General features: G+C 41.8%; 2 protein-coding genes across 2 annotated transcripts in view; one reads left to right on the plus strand and one right to left on the minus strand.

Moving 5' to 3' along the window:
- Window positions 1-1,206: 1,206 nt before the first annotated feature.
- LOC141931710 (serotransferrin-2-like) lies at window positions 1,207-15,675 on the minus strand. Its single transcript, XM_074844207.1, has 17 exons — window positions 15,620-15,675; window positions 13,006-13,169; window positions 11,773-11,872; window positions 10,534-10,710; window positions 9,889-10,051; window positions 9,719-9,783; window positions 8,883-9,040; window positions 7,606-7,792; window positions 7,288-7,436; window positions 6,974-7,064; window positions 6,594-6,662; window positions 6,117-6,299; window positions 5,679-5,835; window positions 4,848-4,930; window positions 3,416-3,600; window positions 2,840-3,026; window positions 1,207-1,826 (listed from the first exon to the last, which is right to left on the minus strand). Exons 1-17 carry the CDS (start codon window positions 15,669-15,671, stop codon window positions 1,699-1,701), a joined length of 2,298 nt encoding a protein of 765 aa, XP_074700308.1. The 5' UTR covers window positions 15,672-15,675; the 3' UTR covers window positions 1,207-1,698.
- Window positions 15,676-18,482: 2,807 nt separating this feature from the next.
- Window positions 18,483-18,911, plus strand: part of PISD (phosphatidylserine decarboxylase) — a 29,572-nt gene continuing 29,143 nt past the window's right edge. The window contains exon 1 of the mRNA XM_074844127.1: window positions 18,483-18,549. Within this exon, the coding sequence (XP_074700228.1) occupies window positions 18,500-18,549 (50 nt within the window). The 5' untranslated portion in view covers window positions 18,483-18,499. The remainder of the gene's footprint in view (window positions 18,550-18,911) is intronic.

Raw genomic sequence — 18,911 nt, forward strand, 5'->3', positions numbered from 1 at the left:
ATTTTAAGCCTGGTCCCGGCTACTATTCATAGCATTCAGACAGCATCCATCTCCTGAAGTAGCAGAGTAGTAGGAACCAGCCAGCTACGTTCAGAACGGAGAGATTCAAAGCTGAAGCAGGGCGCTGGTTCAGGTTTAAAGCATCAGGCTGATGCTTTAAACCAAAGCTGAAGCACTGGAACACCAAAAAGGCCTATTAAGCATTTATGCCAGGAAACAACACCCCACCCCTCCAACCCCTGAAATCTTGTGTATAAACCAGATTTGAATTTATTGCTGTTCAGCTGCATGCTGCTCTTGCCAAAACCGAGCTGGCAGATGCATTTCATTACTGTTCTCCTAAGCCCTTTTCCGACTGAAGTGCAGTGTTAACGTGGGTCCCGCAGATGGCGTGTAAGCTCCAGTAAAGAAAGGAAGGGAGCCCCTCACAGATCTAAACAAGCATCCTGCTCTTCCCCCGCTGCTTCAGGGCTACAGCTTGCTGCCTACACCGCAGCATATGAGGAATTTGTTCTGTTACCATACTGGGACTTGCTTCATTCACCGTTTAGCTCTCCCCCTTTCCTCTGAGAGGTATATGAGTTTGAACTTGCATCCTTTCTCTGGTGGTTGATTAGTGTCAAACAGTGGGACAAATGAGATGGAGAACAGTCTCAGCTAAGATGCACTGAATCCAAAACCCTTGCTACTGGGCAGACTGCAAATTTTTTTCTCTCTCTCAGGAAGTGAATAGGGGGAGGAGAGAGTAAATTAAACAACAGGAAAGATAATCTAGGCATGGAAGGAACTGTTTAAAACCAGGTTTTTTACAACTGAATACTGCTGTCTTTCTTTGCTGGTTTTGGTGGAGGGCTTTTTTAATGTTTTTTCCCTTATTTAGTAGATACATTGACTTTTTCTCTATTGCAGCTTGCCTGTTTTCACTATTTGCATCTCATTTATTGCTAGCAGAGGTAAATACAGCTGCAATATATGTAGCAAGGACCAGAAAGTTTTGGGTAAAGGATTTTTAAATCACTTTTTTAAATTAAAAATCTTATCCTTGCCTGGTTCAGGGTGCATGGGAGCAGGAGGTGATAACACTCTTGCAAACTGAAATGAGCCCTACCCATGAAGAGCCATCCACCCTAAAACTTCATCCACTAACAGTAAAACATTAATACATGATACATTCTGTTCAAAACACTTCATGTCATGTTCAGGCAGTTTCTGCTTGTAAAACCAATGCTGTTTAATTGATAAATCATCTTTCAACACTTCACAGAATCATAGATTCAAAGTGCCAAAGTACTATAAAGTAATGGTTGAAGGTTTTGACAAGGATGAATATCCATTGCTTTCCTTCACCTTAAGGTTGCAAGCATCCAGTTCTGCTGGCTATTAGATGCCTTAATACATTAATTTGTGAGATAAAAATATTTTGATTTACTAGTATAAATCCTTGGTTAAAAAAGCAAATACATTCTTCCCAGTTAAAAGCAGAAAAGACTACCGATTCAGATAGCAATTATATATACAACCTATAGCATATATGTGTATTCAGCAAGGCCTACCTAGCTGCAACCAAAATCATGGATATAGGAGGACAATGCTGCAACTACCAAAATGTCAGCTGATATTTTTTTTTTTTGCATGGAAACAAGCAAGGCAAACTGCTACCAACTAACCTGTGACACTCATGACAGTCTGTATTTTAGCTCATGGTATTGGCCCTGCTATTTCCACAAAAATGCTGATTTCTCCATAGTAGTTGTACAGAACTGCTGATCCTAGTTCTGTGCTGTGGGTTATGCAGACTGGCCTGTGCTGTTCCACATGATGCCATGCTCCAAACAAGAAAGGTGTGACATATAAGTAGTATTACATTATCATAAACATAAAATCTGCTTTTTTTAAAAAAAAAAAAAAAAAAAAGACGAGAGTATTCAGCATACATTTCTAGAGGTGACTGTCTCCTTGCTGATTGGTTTGGATGGGTTGGACTTGCATACTCATACTTCCTTGTTTTCAACATTGGTGGTGATGTATGTGTCGTGGAAAGCCTCTGTATTAGCTGTCATTTGATGAGGATGCACAGATATCCTGTTTGCAGAAGTCTAAGATGCCTACAAACCAGTAAGAAAGTATACACTTAAAGATGCTTTCAGCTTTAAAAATAACAAATTCTTCAGGTACTATTCACTAAAACAGTAGAATAGAGGTAAAATTCCCTTTCTGAATTGCAGTTCTTTAACAACTTGGACTCTTCATTTACTTCAATCTGAATTTTCAGATCCCAAAACAGCTTGACCCTGGCTCATAGACAGTTTTAGTGATAGCTAAATGCATACTTCATACAGCTTTCTGTGGAAAATAATGAAAAAGCTATCCCTTAAGTTTATAAAGGTTTTGATCTTGAGTTCTATAGTGCGCTCTTTTTAAAAAGGAAATTATTTAACTTATTTTGAGGTTAATTCAAGAATTAAATACAAAATTTCTTATCTTTGGCATAAGTTTGGCATATCCAAATGAATACAACATTCCCTTTCCCCAGAACTAATATTTGGAATTGAAGGGGAAAATCTCAGAGTGGGAATAAACCAGTCCTATTTCAATAACCTCATATTTGCTCTGAGATATATTGTTTATTCTCTTCCTGCAGAGCTCCAGTTTCAGTGCTTTTGGATAGGAGTTCTAAGAGGCTCTAAAGGAGCTCCAAACACAGTACTCCTTGGAAAATTGTTGCTAACAGGATTATGTAGAAGGTACTTCTCCTTTCAGTCTAAACAACAGGGCAATAGCTATGCACAGAAGGCTTCCTGCTTTGCATTTTTCTCTAACTCAAAGAACTTGATGTTACCTGCAGGTGTGCAATTAAACACTGATTCTGCCAGCTGAAAGAAAGACACTCCAAGAATCTCCTGATAGCTCATGTGACTTGCATGAACAAGGTACTGAGTAGTATCTTTGAAAAGCAGATCGCTTCCACCATACTTCCACGACTGGAAAAGGTGGAACTCAGAATCCAGTTTGCTTCCCAGAGATTCCTAAACAGAAAATAAATAAGTTTCACAGCTTGGATCATAAATAGAAAGGTTAAGTTGGTGACCCTCAGTTTTATAGAAACATCTAGCAGAAAAAAGGTTCTCCTTTCACTTAGCACTGTCCTTATTCATACAAAAAGATGCAGTTGTGCAGCAGCTTATTTCTCAGCAAAAGTATGACCACTACAGAATGGCAGCTGGTGCCAAAATGCCCCTTTAGAGAATCCAACTAATTATTTCTCAATCTCCTACGCACATTCTTAATTCTTTCATATTGGACCTGAAGGCACTTTACGTACTTAGTATATAAAGCTTTTGATCTTGAAAGGGTTTTTAGCAGTCGTACATAACAAGTGATAACACGCTAGCTTTTTCCCTGTTACCTGTCTTACCTGGGATTTCATTAGAAAGTCATAGATTTTGGTGACAGTGACTGGTCGAGTCATGACGGTGCTGGGGGGAATCGGGCCAAGGTTACAGCCTGCCCATTCTGTGACTGCAGCACGTGTTCCGTCCGGACACAAGAGTTCAAAGTCAAGAGGGGTGTAACCTTTTGCCCAACCAGAGCTGTCCAAATCTGAAAAGAAGATGAAGTGAAAACAAATCCTTTTAAAAAATGAAAGCAGAAGACATGGTGAATCTCATGCAAAATGTTAAAAATTGAGAGGAAGAAGTTTAGTTAATATGTTCAAAACAAATGCAGCATGCTATGTCAGCGTTTATTAGGAATGCTTAAGAAGCAGGGTAGTGTTTTCACTGAGAAAACAGTCAGTGAACTTAAACTGCACCTATCAACTAAAAACTAGTAATATCAAGGCATGCAAACAGCTTATCATGCCTCATTTTCATCTGTAATCAGACTGCTTTCTGAAAACAATTCAGCCTGCATGTCCTTTGCTCCCGCAAACCAATTGCTTATTGCTTCATGAATTCCTCTGCGTTTCCAAGCTCTTATACCTCCACTTGATTTTAGAGGTTCCTCTCTTAGAAAAGTCTCTTCTGTCAGTGAAATTGCCTAAATTAGAATTTCAGTGTGCTTTATCAGGCTGAACAAAATAGGGGTTCCCTTTCTCTTCAACTCTATGAAAAGGCAGCATATTTTGGCTGTTACAGCAGTAGGTATAATTTAAGAGACTGAGGAGATTTAAGCTACTGTACCCAAAACCATTTTCATCACCAAAATCCAATTGCTAGACTGTTGCAAAGATCAGTATTTCCCAGGGGAAATTAAACATTTCACAGTGTACTAACAATGTTGTTTCAGAAAGTGTGAAAGGCAAAATAATTTGTAGTACTTTTACCTATTAAACTATTTGGACTGCTTATTCCAGAAATGCCTGTGAAACAACATGAGGAAGCTGTCGTGTCATGAAGAAGCCATAGAACATCTCCCAGCACAAGCAGCCCACAGCATCGCCCTTATCTGCTATTTTTATTCTTGAAACTCTGATTAAAAACAACGGGTACATGCACTATGGCTGCCTATGGGAGAAGGTCTGGTGGGAAGTCACTTGCTTTTTAAAGCTGTGAGCTTTCCAAAAATTAGTGCAGTCTCCAAGGATGATTACCCCCCCAGCACACACATTGGTCTTTGCACTCAGTGCAATTCCTCTTTCCTCTCCAAAACTGAACAGTATCTCAATTTTGAGCTTGACTGGAACACCTACATGCGGGAAGGTTCTTGCAGTTTTCCAGTCACAAACACAACTTCATGGACCTAGATTAAACCTGTAAGAGCTGATCCTTGGGAGTGATGGTCACTGTGTAGGAAGTAACTGACACTAATGAACATTCTCAAAGGAAAAGAGAATATCTGCATCTCACTCTCTATGTTCTGGAGTAGGTTAGAGTGTTCCAGGAAAGCTACATCTCCAAAGCTTCTTCCACTGGGATTGCCAACTAGGCACCTAGTGCAGGAAAAAAAACAAGAAGGTATCAGACACAGCCACTACAGGATGGCTGACATTTGGACGGTCATCTGAAGCTAAAACAGGAGTAGCTGGAAGTATCCCTCTTGTCTGTAATTACTTGGTTGTTATATGGAACAAGTTAGTGATGTCAGTATAGATCTCAGTGGACAGTGTTCATGTATTTGATAAGACAATCCCTTTCATCTCTTAAAGCAGCTCTCAAGTCAAAGCTGTGGCACAATGTCCATGCAGACTCACCTGTGCCTAGCCAGGAAAGAGAATGTAATTCAACTAAATGCATTACGTATATATATTTTATAAGAGTGCTTTCACCTTGTTGAAGACAGAGGCAGTATTCTTCTCTGCCTGTCTTCAGCTATTTTTTTTAGTATCTCCAGTCTATTTAATTACCTCCTGTACCCTACACTGCTTCTTACCACATCACCTCTGCTCTCTGACCTTCTAACTACCTTCATCCCTTCCCTTTAATGAGTCTGTATCAATACTCTAAGCCTTATATATTTGGGAGCATTGTCTTGCTCTGGAAAGGGTTTCATAACTGGTTTAAATCATCAATCAGGTGAACATCCCATAGCAACTGCAACAAAACCAAAACACATGCTAGCAAAAGTTTATACAGACAGTTGCTTAACAAAAAAACCCAAATTCCAAAGAAAACCATCAGCAAAGTAATAAACCAATTCTGGCTATTGCTCTGCATTTCTGACTCTGACAAAAAGCTTACCTGAGTGCTCCCATATTGCCATAGTAACGTTCGTTGTGACTTGCAGCACATCTGCTAGATACTCGAGCCCCTTCCACCTCACTGTCTCCAACGCACACCTTGCACAGGTTTCCATCTGCTCCTGGCATGCACCCCTTCCAAAAGTAATTCTGATAAACTGAGTAAAGAAAACCGAGGTGAGATTAAGGTAAAGTATTTCAAAGCCTCTTCACACATAGGAAAAGACAGGCATGGAATTCCATCCTAATAGCTATCAAGAAGAGGGCTAGTGTCAAGAATTGCTCATAGTCAGGTAGGAGGAAGAGCTGCTTCAGTACCCTCTGAGACAGCAATCATCACTTGCTGGTCAAATCCTCATGGGCCCATCCATTTTACTCCCAAATTTGGGGCTTCAGATCTCCATGGCCTAGTCAACAGATAACCCAGAGCAGCCCTTACCAGAGTCAATGTCACAGTTCTCAGTATCATTCTCCAGAGCTCCCACTGTGTATCTAGAAAGAAGTAACCATCCTCCAGGACTATACAGGTGACTGTGGCAGGATCGCCTTCCCCTGAGGTTATGGATGTTAATCTGTTTGGCGTTTTTCTTAGCTAGGGCAACAGCATAAACAGGTGGCAGTGCTGTAAAACAATGACAACAACCAGTTATACCAAGGCAATTAAGTATTCCAGAGAGGTACAGCCCCCTCTTCCCTCCCTCATCCTGTCATGATATGTTCAGTTACAGTACAGGATCTGCACTCTTTGCTTAGCCACAAAGCTCTTGTCCTAGCTGCCAGGCATTATCTATAAAGCTCCTACTGAACATGCACAGCAAGTTCTTTCCCAAACAAATGCAAATACATTCCTACATAAATCCTGGAGGCAATCTCAGGAAAATCTAAATCTTTTGCCTTCTCAAAGTTGTCCTGTTACCTTTGCGCTTAACATGAATTAGTTTCCCTGTTTCTTCCAAGCTCTCAGCAGCCGGGGCACAATCCCTCCCTGGAGAGGAGAGACAATGGTTAAGGATCCTGCAACTGCTGTCATTCCTATTACATGGCAGCACCCCATCAAAAGCCTCGCAATCCTCTTGATCCAGGTCAGCATCTCTGTCCCTTTTACAGAAGAGATATAACAAACAGCCAGACCAAATGCTAGAGCAAATCAGTGGAAGAGCTGGGAAGAGTATTTGGACATATATATTGATTCCTCCTTCTATCACAAAACACCAAAAACTGTGGAAATTTAACTACATTCTTCAACGGTACTTTTTTGATTCCCCCCCTTCTTGCTAAGGTCACGTGAGAACTTACCATAACATTCTACAGCCACAGGCACCAATCCACACCTCCCTGCAATGTAGACGTGTGTTGCATCCAGGGTGACTGCATCAGCCTCACTACTCTGCCAACAGCATTATAGAAGATAACAAAAACAGGATTCGCATTAATTGTGTAACCAAGCAGCTGTACTTTCCCACTGGTTGGAAATTCCCCTGCATAAATTTGCTCTCATTCCCACTGGTTCCTCTCGTGTACAAGCTGGTTTTCCTCTTGTTCAGCTCAGACAAGGACATACACACCCTCTGTGGTCTTACCATATACTCTGACCAGAGGGAGTCTCCTACCTTGATCATTTCAATGCATTTGGTCATGGAAGTTGTTTGGACACAGACCAATGGGTCGGATTTGATGCTCAGTGCCCACTCCTCACATTTGTGAAGCTCAGCATCACTGATGCAGCACCAGCGCACAACACTGTTGTCCAAAGAGCTCCCTGAAATTGGAAGGAAGGAGCACAGTGAGATCATGTCACCTATGTGCCAATCTGTTCTTTGTAAGGGGACATTTAGGTCTATGCACTTGTGCCTGGCAGGGAGGAATTACATAGAAAGAGAACTTTTTCTTCCCTTTGCTTACCTACAGTCCTCTAAATGGCTCCTCACCTTCGTGGCCTAGTCCCTTAAGGAGAGCTACATAATCCAGACCAAGGACATAGGCAATCTCTAGCTGCTCCTCAAGAAGCTGCAGGTGCTGAGTGGCATCCCGGAACAGCAGGTTCTTTCCCCCAAAGGGCGCTGAAGTGAAGAGTTCAAACCTGGCTCTTTCCTTTCCTTTTCGCCCAAAGAGGCGCTAGGACAAGAACAACACTTTTAATGGCAATAAATCTGCTCATCCTTCCAGTAATAGGCAGCCTCATCCTTCCCTCCCTTCATATCAATGGTTTGTAACATAACACTCAGGGTTCCATCACACTGGGACAAAGCCCACAGGCACTGCAGTGAGTGGATGGTTCCAGTCCTTAAAAGCATTATAGGATTCACTTTTTTGAAGATTTTTTACCTATCTTAGTTATTCCAATTTACTGGGCTCTGCTCAATGTCTCCTACCCTGGAAAGGCAACTGAGGGAGTATAGCTGAGTGAGAACCACTTGTGATAAAGATCAGCACAGTAAAGGGGTACAGGATATCTTGTGCTTTATGATTGGGAAATACCACGTGCAAAGTACCTCTGTTCTGCCTGATGATACTGGAAGAGAAGCAAGCACTGAGAAGTGTACTAGGAACACTGCTGCACAGCCACTGCTATGTATGGGGGAACACAGCTGAGGTATGTGTTCATAAGTGCACAGACAAAGGCACAGGAAGATCTCTCAGTAGAGATTTGTACAACTGCTATCTACCAGAGTCCGCGGGACAGCACAACCCAGCCCACTGGGTTGAATTATTCACTGGCTACTGGACTATTTTAAGGGCCAGATGGCTTCATAGATTCTTTAAATTTGCACTTAAATATGCATTTCCAGTTCAGCTTAAAATAGAGTCCTGGATGTCAAGGTAACAGATACTATTTATAAGTTGAGAAAAAGAGAGGAACAAAGGTGAACGCTGCCTGAACTTATGCGTCTCCCTCAGCTACATAAGAATTCATGTAAGTTCCAGGGCAGGATGAACATCATCAGCCATTTTCCAGCTTGGGTGTTATGGCATCTTCCCCTTCTTTATTTACTTATTCCCAACCTTCCACAGAGGAACACTTTAGAGAAAAGTAGAACCTTCTTCCAGAAGCCAATGCAGGATCCTTGCCCAGAACAACCAATTTTTAGTGCTTTGTTCACACTAACTATAAATTTCTCAAGAAAAAAGGCAAACTGGGTGGTAATATCCAAAGATGGAATTAAAACCTGTGTCTGGAGATACACAATTTACAATGTCCACTCACTTGGACCATGTTAAGAAATTTGTTGGTGATCTTCTGGAAGTTGTGGCGGGTGACGATGCCACGGCCAGGTCCCTTGCCCAAGTTACAGGTGCTGTATTCAGCCAGCTCAGCTGTAGTCCCATCAGGACATAAGAGTTCATATTCCTGTTGTTCTGACTCTGAAACAAGAGGACACTCATGAATCTATGAAGTGAGACATGACTTGGCAGCAGGCAGAGATGGAAGGTAAAACATTTTTCGGAGAAGGTTGCTCAAAAGATTATGCAGGCAGCACAGTGTAGCAAGCACACTTGAGAAAGTTGTCTTTGATATATTCTTCTCTTAACAAAGAGAGGGATCTCAGCCAGAGGTATTCCAAAATACTCTTTAAGTTGTACCCCTGTAAATATGTTTGTTTAAAAATACTTACCTGCAAATACTACTGCTAACCACCTTCAAAAACATCAGTACAGAGCTTGACTGAGTTTAAAAATACAAAACAGGTGTACAGGAACTGCGCGTTCTAGCACCTCAATACACTGAATTTTAAAAGGAATCTTGTAACTCAGGCAATGCAAATACTGACAGCTACCTCAGAGACTTTAGGCTTGAGAAATCACCTGTATAAAAACATCTGTCTTCTCCCATTCTAAATCTCCTGTGAGCAATTATTGCTCACTTAGTCTTTCCTCTTCTGTTTCCTTCTGACTTGCATAGAGAGACAAGAAATAACACTGAACTGCTTGCAGGGATTGAATTTTCCCTGGAAACAACAAAAATATAGGCATATCCCCCAAACTCCTATGCAGGAAAGGGCATAGCCAGAGGTTAAAAGGAATCTGAGTTTTTAGGATTACCTGTGGCACCCATAATTGTTAAATGATCTAAAAAGGCAACATCTGCCACTCCATTCTTCAAGCACCTGCAGGAAGACAAATGCCAGCCTATTAACATGTCACTTGGCTTTTCCTCCCTTGAAAGTTCTTTTTCCCCCAGGTGAATTCAGTACCAGTGTCACAGAGCTCACCTGAAGGCTCCCTCAGAGTCATAGAAGGGTTCGTTACCACTTGTCTCACAGAAGTGGTTCTTGTCTCTGACATAGGATTTTTGTCCTTGGCAGAGAGCACACAGTCGAGGAGCAGCAACACCAACCCCAGGGATGCAACTTGCATTGAAATACTCACTGATTACTGCGGGGGGGGGGGGGGGGGAAGAAAGAAAAAAAGTCAAATGGGAAAAAATGGAAGAAGGAAAAGGGGCCAAACATATCATTAACATAACTAGGACTGTGGTGCTTAAAAAAAAAAAAAAAAAGATAAATCAGCAAATGTGGTTTCATTGTCTAATTGTCAAATTTGAAACATTTGCTGGAAACAGAGTGATCAAATTTCACTTGTTTAAAACCATCTTTGTGCTGGTTAGATATTGAAAAGAATTGTTCCCTGTTGCATACAAAACAAAAGATTTCCTCTTTTGGTAACAATTCTGCTGCTTTGAGGTCACTAGAAAAGTTCTGACAAGAGCTAAGAGCCAGTAGCAAAAACACTCCAGGAGGATATCTCAATCGCAAAGCCCTTCAGCTTCCACACAGCTCTGTTCATCCTACATCTGCTTGCATTTCACTCACTTTTGCTGAGGGCAGAAACACAGCCCTACGGCTCCTATTACCCACCTTGGCTCAGAGGCTGCGCCTCATCCCAGGAAAGATCATTTCTTGCAAGGAGAAAGCCAAGTGGAATATTCCAGCCTGATGTCCATCTGGCTCCATTGTGGCAGCTGTGTGCACCTCGTAGCCTCTGGATATCCAGAGTTCCTCGTCTGGCAATGGCCACAGCAAACACGCAATTTCCTGCAATAGCACAAAATATGTAACAGAAATAACTAAATCCCTATTCTACCGCTTCCATCTGTGTACAGGAGTTCAACTGCTTCTGTGAACATGGCTAAGGAAAAAAAACTCTTAGGTGCACGAAAAATAGGCACTTATGCTTTACTATATACTGGCTACATGGCACCTTGTCAGACTGAGTGATGCAAGTGATGTGCAAAGCAAGAATGTAAAAATCTGGTGGAAGAGGCTTACAGGATCATCCAGCTCTGTCATGCAATGCAATTGCTGCTTAAGAATTTTGAACGTTTGTATCACACTGTTTAGGTATTGTAATGGAAAGAACTCCTATGCCATATCCTCAGAACATACTTTCCACCTGAAACATATCAATTCCACTAGGATTTCATGGTTCTTCAGCCAAAACAAAATTCACCTCTGTTCCCATACTGTCCCTTATTAGTCTCTTCCTACATTTATCTGCTAATTTGGCTTCCTTCTCAGATTCCTGTCGCACAAGTATTTTCTACTGTATGCTTGATTTTGGCTCAGATTTATTTATTCTTGCCTTATAAATCATTCATTGCACAGACTGTTCAGGTCTTCCAGGAATGAAGAGGAATCTTACCATAACAAGATTCTTCACCTTATATTTGTGTCTCTTTAGGGTGAGAAGGAGAGAATTAATTAATGAGAGAAGTTAATCTCTTAAAGAACTGCTAGTAAATATTCAGTTACACTAGCAAAGAGCATGGTATAAGAATTGACACCGATAGGATAAAGCCCTTCTTGCAGGCTGTAGAACTCCAGTACACTTGTGCTGCAGGTAGCAGTAGATGCAGACAATTTGTCATAGTGACATTACCACAGGCAGAAAGGCTACTAGATACAAAGTACCACTGGTATTTTATTCATCATCACTTAAGTATTTTAGAAACAGTTGTTAGTCACCTCCATACTCTTATGAAGTTGATGAAAACATACAGACTTTTTGTCAAGAATTCTTGAGCTGTGCCTTTCACTGCACAGCAATTTATTAGCCAAATCAGAAGTACAGTTTATTCTTTTGCTTTATGAACCTACCTTGATCATAGATCTCCTTTGCCACCACTGTCAAACCATAGAGCTTTACAGCAGAGTAAACATCTCCAGCATCCAAGGAGGCAGCATCTGCTTTATTCACCTTAAAAACAACAGCAAAACCCTCAAAATAAATGTGCTTACAGGGAAACAAACAGAGCAGCTTCAAGAACAGAGTTTCTGCCTGAGAAGTAGTAACCAGTGATTTTTACAAGCATTTGCTTTGTTTTTAAATGAATCCCTGCTACTAAGCATGGTGAAACGTTACCAATGAAGGCTGAGTTACATTCAAAAAATACCAGTTCTTTTCCAGTAGCATCCTTTCTCACCTCTTTTTTGGGTCTTGCATTCCAAAAACTCAATTCTGATGCCGACTGAAGAGAAAAGGCAACCCCTATTTCCTCCTACTGCTCCCCCAAGACCCCAAATCCTTCTCAGAGTTCTCCTGGCTATAATCTTTCCATAACCCAGAAAGTGGAACTGAAATTTATTAACAAGGGTTGCAGGACTGAATGAAAACACAAAATAAATTATTCCCTGAACCAACAAGAAAGGTTTTCTTTGTTTTGTTTTCCAGGTCAGATTTGGACTCCATTGAAGGCAGCTGGGACTGAATGAAAATGGAAACTGAAATTCTCTATTCCAATCAAGTTTTAGGTATGTTAATGAAATTATTACATGGCAAATGCTTATCTTCCTTTTTCATGGGTGATTTTTTTTCAAATCATATAGCATTATGACAATTTCATTTCAGAAATGGACAATTATAAGAGCTTACACTTACAAAAGGTTTGATATCTAATTTTATTCAAATTAAATATATGAAAAAAGGCTTTGCTCCTTACTTCAGAAAAGACTGACTAGGGGCTAAAACTAGCAGGGAAGAAAGGGAAGAGAAAATATTCATTATAGTCGGAGTAGGACCAAAACCCACGAGCAAGGGGAATGCTCTGAGCAAGTTTTAACTTAGCAGTTTGGTTTTGTCCATTTATTTTCAAGCAGCTTTTTACTTATTTCCTGGAGATTGAAAGAACATTAGCTGGGGTAAAATAGTACATCTAGTAGAATGCTCACGGGGTTTAATTCTTGCCTCTCAAGGTACTGTGTATATGTGTGTCATATATGCAATACCATCACTTCAGTATCATTTTATTCTCCTATGGATTCTGTTTACCAGTTAGCTCTTCAAAAGAGGATTGGACTCAAAATCGGTTTTAAAAATCTCTGTGAACTCACCCTGATTTTATCAATGCAGTCATATGTATTGTGGGCTCTGATGCAAGAAATCCTAGCGAACGAATTGACAGTAGCAAGGGGAAGCACAGCCATAAGTGCTTTGGACAGTTCAGCACACTTTCTCTGTTCTAGGTCAGAAAGGGTGCACCATCGGAATTTCTTCCCTGTAGGATCAAAAAGAAGTCAAGATTTGTAGGATTTAGTGAAAAAAACCTCTCAGTTTAAGACCTTATGGAAAAGGGAGGTTATTTTACTTTTTTTAACCTCACAAGTAAATTGATTCTGCTCACTCACACTCACATACCCACATACTTACAGGCCCCCAAGAGATGAGCCCAAGCAGCCTGACCAAGATCACTTTTACCCAACGTGGAGGACAATGAATGTTTGCTGTTGAATCTTTACTATGTCGCTTTGCTTCCTCTTCACTGGCAGCAACAAACTCGCTTTTAGGTAGATTTTTCAAGAACCAACCATTCTTACGCATTATCTTTTGCCTCAGAATCTTCCTTGCTTCACCCTCCGTGAATTTTAGGCAAGGTTGCCACCCAAAATGAGGAAACAAAGGCAAGGACATCCTTAGGCTATGGTCTTTCTTCCTGTTGGGATAGCCAGAAGGGGAATGGCACTTAGAGCATAGGATAACCTTGCTACCATCTCCCTGTTATCAGGCTGCAGTTTTTCTCCTAACAAATCAATTGTGATGTGACCTTAGCAGAGCACAGACCTTCTAATCTTGATGAAACAATGCATTCCCCAGGGTTTATCGGGTTTATTGCTGTTAATTGTGTCCTTGGTTATCAATACAGGCCATTCTTTTAACCTTTGATCTGCTCTTTCCTCTGGTGCTTTCACACACACATATTCCCGTGCAGAATTTATCCATACCAATCTTAATATTTCTGTTACAAAGTTCTAGAAACTCAGAATTAAGCCTGCAAAAGAACAAGAAATATGGAGGGAAGATGTTGATAGGGGATCAAGATGTTTTAGCTTTGTTGAATTTAGTCTTTAGAGAGGGGATTGTTGTTTTTTAAACAGACAATAACTCATATTCCAAGTCCCAGGTGTCTCACAGCACTGAGTTACATGCTTTGTTAGAATAGTAGTTCCTTCCCATCTTCTTTCCAGACAAACACTACTTGATTTTAAATAATAAGACCCACATCAGAGCTCCACCGTCAGAAAACCTTAGATCAGAGGAGAAGTGTGAAAATTTTAAGTTGGAAGAAATTAATAATTAAATGGTACTTTATAATAGAGTAAGCCAAACCCTTCAGTTCAGGAGGTGAGGATCTGGGACTATTTGAAATTATGATGGCAATTCTGTGACTTGGACCCTCTTCTGTTTTTAAACAATGTACTATCTATTTCTTCAGCAATTACAAGTAACTTGCTGGATTTCCCTCAAGATGGAGGGGTTTCTCTTCCATGAAAACACCCACTATGAAAGACAGAAACTAGGGACGATCTGGTTATTGACAATGAAGAATCATGTACTATGTTGACGAGAGTATTGAATAAACATTAACAACAAAATCCTCAAAATCCTACTTCTTTCAAGCAAGAAGTTAGTAAGAATTATCTTCATTTCCGATTGCCAAACAAAGAGATTAAATAACCTGCACAGGAACACTGTGCAGAACTGAACTATTCAGTTGTCAGGTCTTTTTCCAGCAGAAAACTAGGTAACCAACTAAAAAAAGCCCCAGAACAGTGTCAGCAGAAAGAAGAGGTTAGGAGGATGCAATTAGAAGTGGAGGAGACGGTGAAACCTCCTTTTCCAGCAGGAGTCGGGGTTTACTTGGTTTAAACCGACTATAAAGCTACATCTTAAGGGAGTTCAGACATGTCAACAAAATTTCCTCTTTTGCTTTAGGCTCCAGTTATTCCATCTTGGATGTACTATGACTTATTTTATATTCTTCCTAATAAATGCCTTGTACTCTAAAATATATCATCATATGCACCTCAAGAAGCCACTGTACATTTAAGGAGAAAAGAAGTGTTTATTATATATAAAACCAGCATGCAGTTATGTAACTCGAGAGAATCTTATACCATGTAATGAAAACCAGGACTGAATGCACAGAAAACACTACACCATCTCTAACATTGTCATTTCCAGACGTTTGAGCATTTGGCTGTCTGGTGATCTATTAATATTAAACAAAAATATTGCCTGGAATAAATAATGCTTACAATTAAAACACTGAAGTTTTATTTCTTTGAGCATAGCATCAGACATTAGTACTCCACTTGTTTTAATGTTAATGCAGCACATTTCCAAAAAGAACCCATTGTGGTTTTAGAGGGGAACAGCTTGAAATACACTGATTCATTTTGACAGCATTAATGAGTACACAGATCTCAACTATTCAAAGGAAACAAACTTTCACTGAATTACTAAGAAACATCAAGCTGCTTCAAAACTAACAGGGTCACCATCTGTCAATGATCAAACACGAAAAATACAGGCAAATGGAAATCACAGGCACAGTTCTAGTTGCAACTTTTTGCAGAAGAAAACAAACCCAAAGCATATATTAGAGTTTGTATCCTGATAACCCATCCAGAGGTCACCTTTCTCTTTCCCTCTCTGCATCAGCCTTACCTGAAGACAGCAAAGTGAAGATGATTAGGACAATTAAAATCATTGTCTTCATGATTACAGCAGTTCAGCAAGGATCCTCTCTCTACCCTGACGCTCTGCCTTCTCATACCAGGAATTCCACAGTGATGACCAAAGCTTCTGGAAGATAACAAAGGGGGTTTAGGCATCAACAAGGATAAACCAAGATTTAAGAAAAAAAACCAAACTGTCAGAGGATGGTATATCCTTGAACGCAGAGGAGAAAGGGACAGTGTCCTACTCCTATCCACAGATGGAAAACAGCCGTGCGTCTTCTGCATTGTTATGAACAGACATAGGAAGAAATGTAAGCCTCTGCTTTTGAAAGAAATTGTGCTTCTGTTTCAAGAGGCACCAAAATGCCTTCGGGAGATAGGTAAGACTTACATCTATCTTATAAAAAAGACAAAAGCTACGTGAGTTGTCCAAACTACTGAACATATCTCTCTACAGAATGTTGAAGGGTCCTTCTTACTGTATTCTTTTTCACCTAATAATGGTTTATCTACTGAGTAATTTAAAACAAAAAGTAATCTCTATGCCTCCCTAAGAATTCAGAACACAACTGTGACGCTGTTGACTTTCTTGACTCTCTTCATTCCATTCTAGCACAGCAGTCTCATCCAAACTGGCTTATTTCCCTGTTTTCTAACACTTAGCCTGGAGCATTACCTCTTAAGTACTTTACAGCAGCCATGATTAACATCATTAATTCTACAGCAGGGAAAAAAAAATACATACTTATATATATACACATATGCATATATATATAAAAGCAGAAGTGTGCATACTGAACTGATCTGATGATGCATAAAATACTGCTAATATGGCTTCATCTTTCCTGTTCAGGAAAGAATTAACTATTCCAAGAGTCCTGGAGAAAGAAAGTCTTTTTCCTAGTTTTGTTTTCATTCTTCATCTTCTGGATTTTCTTGGTACTTTCTCTGCCTTATGTATTTTTGCCAATACTTCTCCCAGATTTCTTTTGTTGCCTTATGTACTCTTCCCTAGGGATTCACGTCCTTATTCCCCACTTGCTTCTTTCACATTCACATACACGGATTCCATTGCTTGTCTCTGTGTTTCGTAAGTTCCCTCACTAGATCTGCAGCATCTGTTGAGGTGTTACGTTCCCCACTAATCCAGTCGCAGGAGTTACATTTCTCACTCCTTGCTGCACTCCCTGAAAAAATGTTCTCAAGCTGTAAGATCTCCCTTCTCTTACTTGCTAAGAGAACAACTGTGGTATTAATCCACCCTTCGACTTGGCTCACCTGCACTGGTCTAGCACAGCTCGGTACCCCTTGGGAAGTATGTTTTATTCCCCAGTGAGAGCAGTCTGTATAATCTTTTGATACAATATATTATCAGATGTTAAAAAAACTTCCAGAAATGTAAGAACAAAAGACATGAGAAAAGTAATTTTAAAATAGTTAAAGGTACACATATTTCCTTTTAATTGCAGGGAGAAAGATTAGATCAGGACAGATCATTAATCAGTTCAGTCGATGTCAATTAATATACACTACAAACAAGTGTGTTTCATTTAACTACACCTTAACCTCTGAATCACTGCTGAATCACTTCTGGGGAAACGTGTCCGTCAGGCCCACCAGCAGGGTGCAGTTACACATCAAAGCTAAGGGCTCTCGCAATGCCCCTAGCAAAGCGCCTAACAGGATCAAATCCCACCTTCTTTCAGGTTTTACTTCCTGTCAATCCTGCCATTATGTACATCCCAGCAACTCAGTCAGCTAGTAGAATTACTATTACATGAGGGCTGCATCTGGATCTCCGCTCAAGTTTTACATATTTAAAAATAAAAGGCTTTCCTGTACACTTCGAAGATACTTTACAGATACTGTGCTGCTGCGAAAAAAGCAGAATGACGTGAAGATGTTGTAGACTTCATTTAGGCGTGGTGGGGAAAACAACCATTAATTACAAATGTAAAGTAATCAGGTCTGCCAAGAGGACGGTGTCCTAAACCACTGAGGATGCAGAGACACGTCAACGGGACTCTGGAATTCTTTTCCTACTGATTAACCCTATGAAACTACTTCCCTACCACTGTCAGAAAATGGTAGCAAGCTACTTCCCAGTAATGTACCATCTATGCATCTACCTAGGGATGCATCTAAAAGGGTGGAAACCAAATAATCTCTATGAAATCCCCTCGGTGCTGCTAGGATCTAGGCAAGGGACACCAGAGTAGGAATAGATGTTACTGCACTACCTGGCTGACAGCTCACTTGCAGGAACAGCATTGCATCTGTCCCGTGTTATGTCCCCCTTCTGTAAAATCCCTGCCCTGACACCCCTGGTGCTGCCATATCTGTGGTCAAGGACTTACCTGCCCCTCAACAGCAACACTGAGAAGCAGCTGAACCCCAACCGTCTCATCCTCAGCTGCCCAAGAAGCAGTCTTCTCCTCAAACCATACCTCGCTTTGGGCAACAGCTTTGTCCTGATACCATACCCGCTTTGTGGAGCTGCCTTGTCCCCATCCCTCAGGGACCACCCCGTCCCCACACTACATCCCCGGGGAAACGGCCCTGTGCCCACATCATGTCCCCTCAGGGGTGGCCCTGTCCCCCCACCACGTTCTCCCAGAGAACAGCCCTCACCACATACCACATCCCCCTTTGGGGAACAGCCTCGTACCCGTGTCCCCATTCCCTATCTCCCTTGAGGAGCGGTCCCGTCCCTACACACCGCATTCCCCTCAGGTACCGGCCCCCTCACACCACCCTCCCTCAGCCGCGCCGACCCCGCCCGCCGCCGCCTGGCCCCGCCCCCCGGCCGTCTCCCGCCCTCACGCGCGGGACGCAGCAGAGGCGCCGGCGGCGGCGGCGAGGGAAGATGGCGGCGGCCGTGGCGCGAGGCGGCGTGGCCGTGCTGTGGCGGAGCAGGTACGGGCGCGGCAGGCGGGACAGCACCGCAATGCACCGCACCGGGCTGCCCGGCGGCGAGGGCGCTGGGGCTGGGGCTGTCAGGCCCCAGCGGAGCTGCGGGCAAAGCCGCTGTCTAACAGCCGGCACCCCGGGGGTGGGGGGCGTGAGGCGGAGCCGGGCGGTGGCCCGGCCTCCCCCGGTCGGGGGCCGCAGCCGCCCCCTCCTCTCCTGCTGCCTCGCTCGCTGACATTTCCCGGCCGGGGTGAAAACGCGGTTGTTTCTGGTGACTCGGCCCTGTTGCCGGGGCATGTGTGAGGAGTCTTGTCCTCGTTCTCCAAACTGGAAAGAATGATGAAGGTTTTACACGTTTTAAGAAAGAA

Source organism: Strix aluco, chromosome 18 (genome assembly GCF_031877795.1).
Source record: "Strix aluco isolate bStrAlu1 chromosome 18, bStrAlu1.hap1, whole genome shotgun sequence".
NCBI classification, from domain to species: Eukaryota; Metazoa; Chordata; class Aves; order Strigiformes; family Strigidae; genus Strix; species Strix aluco.

Excerpts from the sequence above, each read along its gene's own strand:
- LOC141931710 (XM_074844207.1), bottom strand. The coding sequence starts at position 15,671 with ATGAAGACAATGATTTTAATTGTCCTAATCATCTTCACTTTGCTGTCT. Across the intron at positions 9,041-9,718 it reads AACAATTATGGGTGCCACAG|AGTCAGAACAACAGGAATAT; the intron begins GTAATCCTAAAA and ends CTCTTGTTTCAG. Across the intron at positions 3,601-4,847 it reads CCTACTCCAGAACATAGAGA|ATTTGGACAGCTCTGGTTGG; the intron begins GTGAGATGCAGA and ends TCTTCTTTTCAG.